This window comes from Carcharodon carcharias, chromosome 20 (genome assembly GCF_017639515.1).
Source record: "Carcharodon carcharias isolate sCarCar2 chromosome 20, sCarCar2.pri, whole genome shotgun sequence".
In the NCBI taxonomy this organism is placed as follows: domain Eukaryota; kingdom Metazoa; phylum Chordata; class Chondrichthyes; order Lamniformes; family Lamnidae; genus Carcharodon; species Carcharodon carcharias.
The window spans coordinates 24514177-24527593 of NC_054486.1; the positions used below are offsets into that span (position 1 = coordinate 24514177).

The 13417-nt window shown below is 45.1% G+C and overlaps 1 protein-coding gene across 7 annotated transcripts in view; it reads right to left on the reverse strand.

Moving 5' to 3' along the window:
- Positions 1–689: 689 nt before the first annotated feature.
- Positions 690–13417, reverse strand: part of ltk (leukocyte receptor tyrosine kinase) — a 223944-nt gene continuing 211216 nt past the window's right edge. For all 7 annotated transcript variants that reach the window (XM_041214429.1, XM_041214427.1, XM_041214431.1 and 4 more), the window contains 4 exons: positions 13287–13388; positions 9029–9163; positions 4365–4455; positions 690–2369 (listed from right to left, as the gene is read on the reverse strand). In XM_041214429.1, the coding sequence (XP_041070363.1) occupies positions 1581–2369; positions 4365–4455; positions 9029–9163; positions 13287–13388 (1117 nt within the window). In that variant the 3' untranslated portion in view covers positions 690–1580. The remainder of the gene's footprint in view (positions 2370–4364; positions 4456–9028; positions 9164–13286; positions 13389–13417) is intronic.

Genomic DNA, 13417 nt, shown 5'->3' on the forward strand with positions numbered 1-13417 from the left:
TACGTGAAATTAGTTCACTCCGTATGCAGAACATTTCGCAACAAGAGAAATACTTTAGTTTTTAGGGGTTCTTGCTATTGTACACTGTAACTTTGGCAGTAACCAGGGATGGTGTGGGAGGGTCAGGGTGAAAGGTAAGTGAAAGTACAATGCACTCTCCTTTCCTGTCACCAGATTATTTCAAAATATCTAGTCCATGGGCAGAATTTTTAGCTCGGGGGGGGCAGGCACGTGCCTCAATCGATCAAACTCAAAATCACGCGAGATGACATCAGGCGAGCGTCCCAACGCCATCCTGCGCTCGCATGATATTTCAGTCAGCAGGCACGCTTCAGACTCTTGCGCGCACCCATCGCCAATTAAGGTATTTGAAGGTGCAATTGTCTCCGATTTTTCGTGGTCCGCCCAACCTTACAGTTGATGGACGGGTGAGGCGGACTTTACGTTTTACACGAAGCTTTATCCAAGGGCACGATGAGGTTTCTGTTATTAACTGAAAGAAATATAAAAATCTATGGACAGCGTTTTTATCGTGCATATGTTCAGGTGACTGATTGTGATGCTTGGGCATTTTTTAATGCTTTTCAGCTTTTCATTTCCCTGATGCAGCTCTCTGCTTTCAGGGAGCTTTCTGTCAGCTCTTACCCACACAGACGTCAGCACCCACCCACCCACCCCCCACCCTGGCAGCGCTGAGCTCTACAGTTCACGTCTCACGGTCAGCGGTCCATTCCCCAGCCGATTCCGGGCCTGGCGATCGCACCCACTGACCAACCTAAAAATTCTGCCCCATATCTTCTTGACAATATGGTTTTCTTATTTACAGGAATGCATGATGCACACCAATAATCCCCAAAGCACATCTAAGTGTGATAAGCAGCGACAAAACTGCACCTCACAGTGATTTCAGACAGACAGCTCCTTAAAACTGGTCCTAATAATTGGGAAATGAGTTGGTCTCGATACTTAGAGGTTCCAGTGTTAGACTTTCAGTATAAACTGTAATCCCAATCTGTACAAATAGATTTCCCCCATAAAACGGGCTCATGAGTTCCAGCAGCAGCTCTTGCCCACTCCGTGGGTACACTGTTCAACTGCTGGGGTCAAAGGTTTGAATTTTAGCCTTGGCTGGCATTTGAGCTGCTTCCTTCTGTTCGGTGAGATTCATCAGTTCTTCGCTGGTCTGTTCCATTAAGGACAAAGCGTTTAGCCGAGTGTACCATCTACAAGGAGGAGGATTTGCAGGACCAACTGTGGAAACTGCCAGCAAGACAAGGCTTCAAAGTCCAGGTTAGAGATCCCATCTTCTGGAATACATACAGTTCCTATCAGCCTTATCAGTATTAAAGAAAAATGAACTGAGTGAGAGAGTCCTGTGTTGGGTCTAATGGTCTTTTGACCTGATGAGGTAGCTTATCTCCTAGCTTGAGCCTCATCAGGATTTACTGACCTTGGAGGAAGCTTACAATACAATCCAGATATAGTGACAAATGGAAATGTGTCTCTTAACTTATTTTAAGTTCTAACTGAACTCGACCAATCCATGCAATTTCACATGTGCCTCAGGTCATTGGTAGTTTTTATACAGGGGTGATGCTGAGGTCTTCAGACAGTGACAGGCCTGAATCGCGATCTCTTGCTGACTTCTCTGGGTTGCAAAGGCAATGCATTTCCTTATTGAGAGGTAGCATCTTCTGCCTGGAACCATCCTCATCACTTGTGTCTGATGATACCTGTGTGCCCTCAGAATCATACACAAGGCCATCGTAAGCATAATTTATGTTTCCACAAGGGAAGCTCTGCGTTTTGACCAGTGCTGGCCCTTCGATTTCCAGAGCCGGGTAGTGGCTGCCCGGAGAAGGGGACTCCCGGGAGCTGGGTGGAGAGCTGCTGTTGCAATCTAAGCCTGAATCCTCCTGCTCAGGGGTGCCCAGGGCCTTCTCATCCACCTCTGACACTGACATTGTTGCAGTTCTGTTGTAGTTCTCAGAGACCCAAGAGCCATAAGTTGGATTCCACAAGGTTTTGGTCTGGTTTTTCAGCCTCTGCCCTTGCTGAGATATTGCTTCAGAGTAGTGATTGGCTCCGGTATCTTGGTAAAGCCAGTGGCCGCCAACTGAGGCTATTTGGTGGCCGCTGTCTACCTTGGTGCCAAAGCTCTCTCTCTTTGGTAGCTCCTGAGGACGTTGAAGCTTCGGTCCAGAGTGCAATAACTCAGACGTCTGATTGGCAGCTTGAGGTGCAATACTTGGGCTAACCCTTAACGGGGTCATGTCGCTCGAGCTGTCGGGACGCACCACCATATTTCCTTCATCCTCTGACATGGGTCCATACTCAACAGGAAGGAGAGTGTTGACAATGTCCGGATCCTGAAAGTAAAAAAGCAAGGCATTAGAACTTAATGTATATTTCCACTTTTGAACTCCTGTCTCTCCACCTCTTCTGAAAGTTATGTCCATTCTGATGCTCGCTTGGTCAGCCTCTTAACTTCCCTCTTTCAGAAAAGATGTTAAACCAAGGCAATTTCTGTCCTCTCATGGACTTTAAAGATCCCCATGGGCACTATTTTGAAGAGAAGTAGGAACTTTCTTACCAGGGTCCTGGACAATATTTATCCCTCAACCCACGTCACTAACAAACAAATGATGGGGTCATAATCACATTGCTGTTTGTGGGAACTTGTGAACAAATTGGACACAGGTTTCCTACATTACAACAGTGGCTGCTCGTCAAAGGAACATAATTGGCTGTTAAGCTTTAGGATGTCATAAGGTCATAAAACATGCTACAATAAAGGCAAGTCTTTTTTTTTATCCACCGTCCATAAACTTAAACACATCCAAAATTCTGCTGCAAGTATGCTAACTCACCCCAAGTCCTGTTCACCAATCACTCCTGTGCTTGCTCACATACATTGGCTTCTGGTCTCTTAACGTCTTCATCTTACAATTCTAATCCTCATGTTCAAATTTCCCCATGGTCTCACCTCTCCCTATGTCTGTAACATCCTCCATCCCTGCAACCTTCTGAGATCTCAGCATTCATCTAACTCTCTTGTTGTCCATCTCCATTTCCTTCACTCCATCACTGGCGGCTGTGCCTTCAGCTGACTAGGCCGTAAACTCTAGAATTTCCTCCCAAAATCTCTCTGTCTCTCTCTACATTTTTCTCCTCATTTCAGATTCTTCTTTGAAAGCTATCATCTTTACCAAGCTTTTGGTCACTTGTCCTTCTTTGGCTCAGTGTCAAATTTTGACTGATTACACCTCTATGATGCACCTATGCACTATACAAATGCAATTTGTTGTTGTGATGCTTGTTGGGTTTCAGTTCTCACAATGCCAACAGCTTTCCTCAATAATAATATTTTCTAAACAATATTTATGGATCATAGGGTTAATAGGGTCATAGGGTAGTGACTGTCATTGTCAAGTGCGTGAATCCAAATGTCACACATTGATGGCCAGTGTGATCATATATGTTCCAACACACTAAATGGATGTTGATAGGTCAGGCACGAGTAACAGCACACTATTAATGACTCTAGAGGGTTGCCCAATAGCTCAGTCTATAATCTATAGGCTCTTAAAGTCCAAGCTTGGCATCACCTAATTCCTTCTGTCTTAGAGGAGAGAAGATTACAGGGCATAGACTGGCCAAGTCAGCTCCATTGTTTTTCTCCTCATGTGCAACCTAATCTATTCCTGCTCTCCTGCTGCTTTAGGGCACCCAGGGTTCCAAAACTTTTAATCCGGCTTCTGTCTGAAACCCTCCTTCAGTCCTGCAAAGCTGCTGGACTTCTGAGCTCCGACTTGCAGAATACACAAAATCTCACCGTGTGTTAATCAACACTCAGATCATCATTAAGACATCAGGGTCAATGCTGTCAGGTCTCCGGTAAGTTAAGGCAATCTCTGACTGGATGGCAGTCTCTTCCCCACTAAAAGGCCTTCACGTTTCAGGCTGGGGCTTTGTATTCACTCCTGCTCTTTGAAACTGCTTTATTTTCTCTTTGAGACAAAGGGTTTTTAGCTGCCTTCCAAAAAATTACATCTTTTCCCTTCTCCGGCCAGGTCACAGGATAGGAGTCTACTGTTACATTACCATAAATTCAATTCATTTCTACGACGAAAGCTCATTCAAACAAGTTCAGCTGTCACCGCCTGCTCGATCCCTAACATCCTTTAACAGTCACAGAGACTAGGTTTTTTCAGAAACACCAGCTCATGAGGACAGGCTTCTATCTTTACAAGGAAGGAAAATCAAGTGGAGTATAAAACTGATTGCCAATCTGATTTCGCCCGCACTGCATCACACCAGTTTTATCCCTCATGTCTCCAATGAGTATATGTGCAGCTCCATACCTGTGTACAATAGTTAATTCTTTCCAATATGGCAGAGAAATCTGGCCGGTATTCAGGTCGGTGCTGCCAGCACTGGGTCATAATCCGATATCTAAAGAAACAGAATCAGATAAATTCATCCAATGCACATTTATCATCATTTGGACAAATATAATGCGAAAGGAAGAACTTTCACATCCTCTAGACTTCCCAAAGCCCTAAAAAATGACTTCTGAAATGTAGTCATTGTTGTAAAGTAGGAAACACAATGGCCAAATGGTGCACAACAAGGTCCCACAAGCAGTGACAAGATAATGACCTGATTATTTGTCTTAGTGACGTTGGTTGGGCGATAAATATTCACTATCTCTCCTGTTCTTCTTCAAATACTACCCTGGGATCTTTTAAGCCTAGCTGAGGTTTAACAACTCACCTGAAAGATAGCGCCTCAGGCAATGCATCAGTCCTACAGTACTGTACTGGAGTGTCAGCCTCAATTATGTGCACAAGTCCCTGGAATCCTTTCACATCATCAGGGAAGAGAATGTTGCCAATGCGCCAAGGCTGACACCATGTGAAATAGAACTTTCTTCCCATTTTTTGTGCCCTCCTCTCCTGTCTTTTGCTATAATATGTTTCAATACACGTCGCCAAGACTTGCTGCTTCACCCTGAGTCATCATATTTCATCTGTGAATCTCAACAGTGAATTTGTGCAGTCTCCTCACCTATGGAGAGCATCATAACTCAACTCCCTCCCTCCCTGGATGAACATACTTACACTATCCCAGAGAAGGTGCTGGACAGTAATCAGAAGGGGGTGGGGGGGGGAGGTGGGGGCATGCTGAAATTCCTTGCCTTGACATTGAGGTCAATTCTTGCACTTTTAATATTGCCCCTGGTGTGGTCAGGTGGGTACAGTTCAAATATTCCATGGCAGTGCTTATAGTCAGAGGTGCTCTGCCAACTAACACAATCAGTACTAGTGCTGGGATCTAGCAACACTGGGGAGGTGGCCCTAGTGCCTGGCTGAAGAGGTCTCAGGGTCTAGCTGTATTTGGAAGAGGCATCACAGAGTCTACAAACACTAGAGGTGGTATGAGAACACTGGAGCAAGTCTTTTGACTACTGGATTAGGGATAACTTGGAATTAGAATTTGTGAGCAACGAGAGTAGGTCCTGAGATCTGAGCATGTGGAGAAAGGGGGTTGAATTTGGGAAGGTTGTACTGTGCTCCAGCAGGACTGGGGAAGGTCTAAGGTAGAATGTGAAGGCAGCGTGCTTTTATGTTTATGTCACGAGCCAGATTAGTGGATGGATGATCATGGGCTGGGGTGATAGAATTTCTTGGCATGTGTTTCTGGCATGGATCTTCCTGTGTTCTATGCATGTGCTTGCTGCCTTACACACATTATAATAAACATAGATTAGGATAATTAGAGATTTACTAATCCTGCATTTAGCGGTATTACTGAACATTGATTTGCGTTTAGTGCTGTTACTGATCCACATTTTTACATGGACTCTGCTGCTTTTCCTAAATTACAGAAGTGACTATGGGCAGCATATTATGGGGATGGAGGGGGTGCAGTCAGCTCATCCCACTCCCCTCCCTCCCCTGATCACAGAAGCAAAATCAGCATGAGTTGGCTTGCTCCATGCCAGCCCACCTCACAGCCATGAAGCACTGCGAGCGAGTTAAATAGGCTGACAGCGGGGGATCTCCGGCCCTCATTGGGGAGAAAGTCCTGCCCTCTGGAGCTGCAGGCCAATCCAATCCCAGCAGCACTAAGGGCTCACTGATGCGCGCTGCTGGGACTGCAGGCTGGCTCAAGAAGAAGGTCCATGGAGCTCAGAGCAAGGCAAGTCTGGGGTCTTGGGCAGGGAGGGTTTGGGCAGTTTAGGGAAGGGAGGAGGGGGTGCTGGGAGTGATGGGTTTTACACAACAGGTGGGCAGAAAGAAAGGGGGGGCTACTATCTTAGGGGGGGGGGGCTGCCTGCCGATGCGCCAAGGGCGTCCCCCAAAGATAGTAGCTCCCCTTCCTTCCTGCCCTTTTAAAAAGTTTTTTTAAAAAAAATGGCCTGCCCACTCCCACCTGACTGTCCAGGTCAGTTGATCCTTGATGATTTATTTAAATATGACGGGCTGGCTGCCAATCTCGGCACTCGCCCACTTCCTGTATTATGGGGGTGATCTCGGGGGTGGGCACCCGCCCTATTTTACATGCCTCCCCCCACCGAAAGCGCTCTCAGCAGGGGGTTTGTAAAATGCAGCTCTATATTAAGAAGGGTTGTAGAGATAAGCCAGGGAACTACAGGCCAGTGAGTTTCACGTCAGTGGTAGGGAAACTATTGGAGAAAATTGTGAAGGAGAGAATCTATCTCCACTTGGAGAGGCAAGGTTTGATCAGGGATAGTCAGCATGGCTTTGTCAGAGGGAGGTCATGCCTAACAAGTTTGATTGAATGTTTTGAGGAGGTGACCAGGTGTGTAGATGAGGTTCATGTAGTTGGTGTAGTTTATATGGATTTCAGCAAAGCCTTTGACAAGGTCCCACATGGGAGACTTATAAAGAAGGCAAATGCACATGGGATACAGGGTAATTTGATACGGTGGATTCAAAATTGGCTTAGTTGTAGGAGGCAGAGGGTGATGATAGAAGGCTGCTTTAGTGACTGGAAGCCAATGTCCAGTGGCGTACCACAGGGATCTGTGCTGGGTCCCCTATTATTTGTCATTTATGTTAACGACATAGATGACTATGTGGGGGGTAGGATTAGTAAGCTTGCAGATGACACAAAGATTGGCCGGGTGGTTTACAGTGAGGTTGAGTGTCTTGGGCTACAGGAAGATATAGACGGGTTGGTCAAATGGGCAGATAAGTGGCAGATAGAATTTAACCCTGAAAAGTGTGAGGTGATACACTTTGAAAGGAGTAATTTGACAAGGAAGTATTCAATGAATGGCATGACACTGGGAAGTTCTGAGGAACAAAAGGACCTTGGCATGTGTGTCCATAGATCTCTGAAGGCAGAAGGGCATGTTAATGGGGTGGTGAAAAAGGCATATGGGACACTTGCCTTTATCAATTGAGGCATAGATTACAAAAATAGGGAGGTCATGTTGGAGTTGTATAGAACCTTGGTGAGGCCACAGCTGGAGCACTGTGTGCAGTTCTGGTTGCCACATTATAGGAAGGGTGTGATGGCACTGGAGGGGGTGCAGAGGAGATTCACCAGGATGTTGCCTGAGATGAAACGTTTAAGTTATGAAGAGAGGTTAGATAGACTTGGGTTGTTTTTGTTGGAGCAGAGAAGACTAAGGGGTGACCTGATCGAGGTGTACAAGATTATGAGGGGCATGGACAGGGTGGTAAGGGAGTAGCTGTTCCCCTTAGTTGAAGGGTCAATCACGAGGGGACACAAGTTCAAGGTGAGGGGCAGGAGGTTTAGGGGGGATGTGAGGAAAAACTTTCTACCCAGAGGGTGGTGACGGTCTGGATTGCGCTGTTTAGGAGGGTGGTGGAGGCGGGTTGCCTCACATCCTTTAAAAAGTACCTGGATGAACACTTGGCACGTCATAACATTCAAGGCTATGGGTCAGGTGCTGGTAAATGGGATTAGGCAGGTAGGTCAGGTGTTTCTCACGTGTCAGTGCAGACTCAATGGGCCGAAGGGCCTCTTCTGCACTGTATGATTCTGTGATTCTGTATTTCAAAAAGTACTTTAATGGTTGTAAAATGCTTTGGGATCTCCTGAGGTTGTGAAAGGCATCAAAGAAATGGAACTAGCTACTCCCTATATTTAGCAGGGTTACTGATTCTGTGGTGTTACCGTTCACTCAGGGCATTTGAGTTGCTGTGGCAACATGTACTTTTACATGCATGTTGTCACCTGGAGCTATGGATAGTGATGGTAGAGGCTCCAAATTTTTTTCCATCACATGTCTGACCAGGAGTCTCTCCCGCTCTTACCACCTGCTGTTGAAGTGTGTTGGAATGATTTGAAGGTTGATACTTTTGGCCACGTTATATTACCTTCCTTAGCACCTTCCTTAATTGGCCTACAAGTCATGGAGGTGGGACTTGAACCCAGAGCTTCTGACTCAGAGGCAGGGACACTATCCGCTGCATCATCAGATCTCCATTGCTCCTGTATTTAAAATATTATTGGGCCTGTATACACCTAGCTATTGATCCTGAATTTAGCAATATTATTGGGCCTGTATTCAGCAATAATCACAGAATCACAGAATGTTAATGGCACAAAAGGAGGCCATTCAGCCCAGTGTGTCTGCACCGGCTCTCCAAATGAGCATTATGACCTCGTGCCATTGCCCTGCTTTTTCCCCATACCTCTGCACCTTGTTTTTATTCAAATAATCATCTAATTCCCTCTTGAATGCCTCGATTGAACCTGCCTCACCACAATTCAGGGCAGTGCATTCCAGACCCGAACAACTCGTTGTGTGAAAAAATATTATTGATCCTGTACTTAATGGTGTTATTGATCTTTACTTAGCAACACTACTAATCAGGATTGATCAGTATTTTTGGTGTTATATTTAATGGTGTTGCAGATCCTGGATTAGTGATGTTATTGATTGTGCATTTACTGGTGTTGCTGTATCCAACTGTTTGAATTGATACCAATTTGACATCTCCATCTGTCTCTCGGGAATACTTACACAGGCCCTGGGCAGTTCTTGGGTGGATCCATTCTTCCACCACTGGTTACGAACTCCAAGACTTCCTGGTTGCTCTTGCAGGGGTATGGCATATATCCAAGTGACAGAATTTCCCACAGCAACACACCAAATGACCTACAGAAACATTTAAATGAATGAAAGAGCTTGTATTCATATAGCCCCTTTCATGCCCTCAGGATTCCAAAAGCATTTTGCACCAATGAATGTAAATTTGACATATAGGCCTGGATTTACAACACCAAGTTGGGAAAATTCCTGCTCCACCTGCCCATCTCAGGAGAAAGTGCCCACAAAGGGTAGGATCTTCGTTGCTGGGGTGGAGGGTACGTGGGCTGCAGTCAGACCAGCCAACCCAGGGAAAAATTCAGGAGCAGCCACAGGGGCTCCTGGGTGTGGAGGCAGGCTGTTTAAAAGGCCCACCTCGCTGCTGTGACACCTTGTCCCAGTTAAAATAAAAATAGAAAGGCCCTCCAGCCCTCACTCCTCACATACTCCCCATGTCCCACCCATGCCATCTCATGCACCCATGCCAGGCTATGTGCCCTGCCATCCCCAATAGCCCCTATGCCAAGCTATGGCCCATCACCCACCCAATAGTCCCTCATACCCCTTACGTCAAGCTATACCCCCCCCCACCCACCTCCATGTCCCCTCATGCTCCATGTCAAGCTCTGGCACTTACATGCCCATTGACCAACTATACACTGTATAGAATCAATTAACTCAATGGAGACAACAGGATGTGTAAAAATAAATGCTTTAAAAAAGCAGTAAATCATTCATTACTTTCCATTATGTTAAAAAAAAAAGTTATATCAGTACAGCCCAATAAAAGTGTAAATCATCCAGGCTCTTTATCCTTACTCAAATAAACATTGTGCAATTTACAGCAGAGATTAGAGAGACAAAGCTGTCAATCAAACAATGTTTTCCCTGAAAATTGCTTGATCGACAGCTCTGGCTCTCTGATCTCTGCTGTCAATTGCACAATGTCTATTTGCACAAGGCTAAGAAGTTTCAATTTTCTGCAGTTTCTGTTATTGATACTTTAAAGGGTTTGGATGATTGACCATTTTTAGGTCGGAGCATGGTTAGGCACAGAGGGAGCAATTTTATTGGTGGGACTGCTGGTTGGGAAACTGATGAGACTGGGTGTGACTCTGGTTCAACATTCTGGCTGAGTTTACTACCCATTGTGTTAATAAGAATGGTCCAGTCAAGGCTAAACCAACAACTCATAATTGAGGACCATCATCCAATGCTTATCTGATTATCATCTACCAATTCCAGAAAGATTGCAGAGCCAGTTGGCTATTGATAGAGGCCCAGTGACACACCAAGCAGCATGAAGACTACAGATGAATGAATCATTGGGCCACATTGTCCTTAAACTGTATTATCTGTGAAACTGGCCCAGCCAAGTAGTCAAAGATTAAAGGGTGTGTCATGTGATTACATATTTCCTTGATTCCAATGATACAACCTAGAATAGTTTAACAGATCACACATTTCAGGATGTCTCATTGTCATGTACTAGCTTTGATACCATCCAACAGTCTTATAACCTTCTACCTGTCTTTTAACATGCACTACTCATCATAACCTTGGGTAACGAGGTAATCATTGCCTGCTCTCAACTTACCCTTTCCCCCTACTCCCCTAATAATTTCTTTAAGCACCTCACTCTCTACCACTTCTTTTTCTTCAAGCAAGGGGTGGACCTACTTCGGCTGAGTTGGAAATCATGTCATATAAGATATAGGTACCTGGTAATGTTAATGTTAGTGCTACAGTGGTCTCATGTATAAGTTTCAATCACCTAAGGCGAGGGAGGAGGTTGGTGTTTTGAAGAGGAATTTTCCAGCTTTTGTCCACATCCAACATCACCACCCATCCCCTCACACCCTCCGCCCCCCCAACCACTCCGACCACTTAACTGGTCTGAGTTTTTTTTCTGGTGTTCCACCTCTCCCAGGAGATTACATAGTACTGGGTGAGGTGGGAAGTGAATGTATCGAGATGCACGAGGCATTGCGATTATGTGAAACAGACTAGAAAACCAGTAGCCCTTTTCCTTTGTATGTTTGCATTTCTCTTTCAGGCTTCTTGCTGACAGACATCCTGAGTCTCCCAACAATTTCTCAGTCAAAACCTCCTCTGCCTCTGCACTGTGACTGTCATCATTAATTATTTCAATCTTTGCCTAAACTTTCCTTCCCTCCTATCCTGTGATTTCTCTCCAGGGTTATTCATACAACCTTACACTCCATACATGCTCCTCAACTTCAAATATGGCCACTCCTTTGACACCTTCTCAAAGAATTTGGATAATGAGGACTGGATAATAAGATCTTTATTATCACTTGACTTAATGAGTAATGCTTCAACAACACTCAAGAAACTCAACATCATCCAGGACAAAGCAGTCCAGTCTGACTAGAACCCCGTCCACCATCTTAAACATTCACTCCCTCCACCACTGACACACAGTGGCAGTAATGTGTACTATAAGGTTCTCACCATCCCTCCATAGCTTCTTCCAAATCTGTGACCTCTACCAACTAGAAGGACAAGTGCAGCAGGTGCATGGTAGTTCCCCTCCAAGCCACTCACCATCTAGACTTGGAACTATATCATTGTTCCTTCAGTGTTGCTGGGGCAAAATCCTGGAACTCCCTCCCTAATAGCACTGTGGGTGTACCTACACCAGATGGGCTGCCACGGTTCAAGAAGGCAGCTCATCACCACCTTCTCAAGGGCAATTAGCGATGGGCAACAAGTGTTGGCCTTGTCAGTGACACCCAAATCCCATGAAAATAATAAAGCAAAATAAAGCAAACAAAACAAAACCTCTATTTACTTTTAATATCCACATTATCCTACCTGCTTAAAACAACTCTAAAACCATGTACTGCCTGAAAGAAAGCCATCTTTTAAAACCTAACCCCTTGCTCTCTTCCCAGAACCTCTGGCCAATTCAACACACTTGCCCAAAAGCTCCCTTACCTATGCCTCTGATGCTGTCATTTGTTCTAGGTCTGTCACTGTATCCTGTTCCCATCAATCCCCATGTACAATCTCATCCTTGCGCTCCTAAATCAAAAGACTACATATTGGAGCATACATAGCACACAGCTCTCTCCCTCTCTTTTCAGGTACCATATATAGTACACAACTCTCTCTCTTCAGGCACCCTATATAGCACACAACTCTATCTCTCTCCCTTCAGGTACCATACCCTTAGAGGGCATTGGCAGTCATGGACTTCTATGTGTTGCTTGGCAAAATTCTGCAGTGGTTTGCCATTAGCACACAACTAACCTGGCTATTACTAAGCTAGAGGTACCCCAGTCGCTGACCTGGACTCTGAAATTGGCAGGCAGTTACAGTTGCACTCGGACTGACCCCAGTGGGTTGTGAGTAGCTACAGCGACCTAGGTTGTCCATTTAATGTAGAAAAATTTCTATGCATCCACTTACCTGTGTTTCCAGTTGAGGTGTTGGGTATTACTGAGAATAGCCAGTATAGCCAGTTTCAGCTTGTTGTGCACTGGCACATCTGGCTTCATTATCAAAAGCAATATCATAGCTTCCTAGCATCTAAATTCTCCCACCATTTCAAAGCTATCCCAAAAGTTAAGGACAATCCAAAGCTTCTTTATTTAGTGACAAACTCACTCCACTCCCTTATTTTCACTTCAAATGTCTTGATTTGTCTTGTAATGTCTCTCTTCTCCTTCAAAAGCCTCCTCAAAACCTAACTCTTAGGTCTTGCTTTCAATCACCAGCCCTAACGCTTCTCTCAATTCTTTCTGTTGCCAAACATTCTCCGCCGCTAAGTACCTTGGTTAATGATGCTGAATAAGTTGTAAACTGTTATACTTGCCTCGTGGATGGATGTCTGTCTTATTATCCTAGCACTGTTTCAATACAATGGCTTAGAAATTTAATCACACCCCAAAGTGGCACGCAGGAGGTAGGATGCACAGAACATATGCTTGCAATTTATTATAATAAGGGAGGCATGCAATCATTACTACCCATGCTGCAGGCCTGTTCTGCTGGGTCAGGACTCGGGCATCTCTGACCTCACTGGAAGATGGCCTGTACCTCTTGAAGGATGACAAATCACTGAGGGTAAGATCATGGACTAGTTCTGCAGCAGTGAACTCAAGTGCTGACATGCAAAGCCCAATCTTTCAGCAGCGTGCTGTGTTACAAGAGTCCATCGTATTACCATGTGTCTGTCTTTGATGTGAAGATTCCTTCAAGGAAAGCTTCTGGAGGCATCCACTTGACTGGCAGCATGGCACGCCCGCCTTTCCTATAGTAGCTTGCCCTGGATACAGAAGTAATTAGAATTAGGAT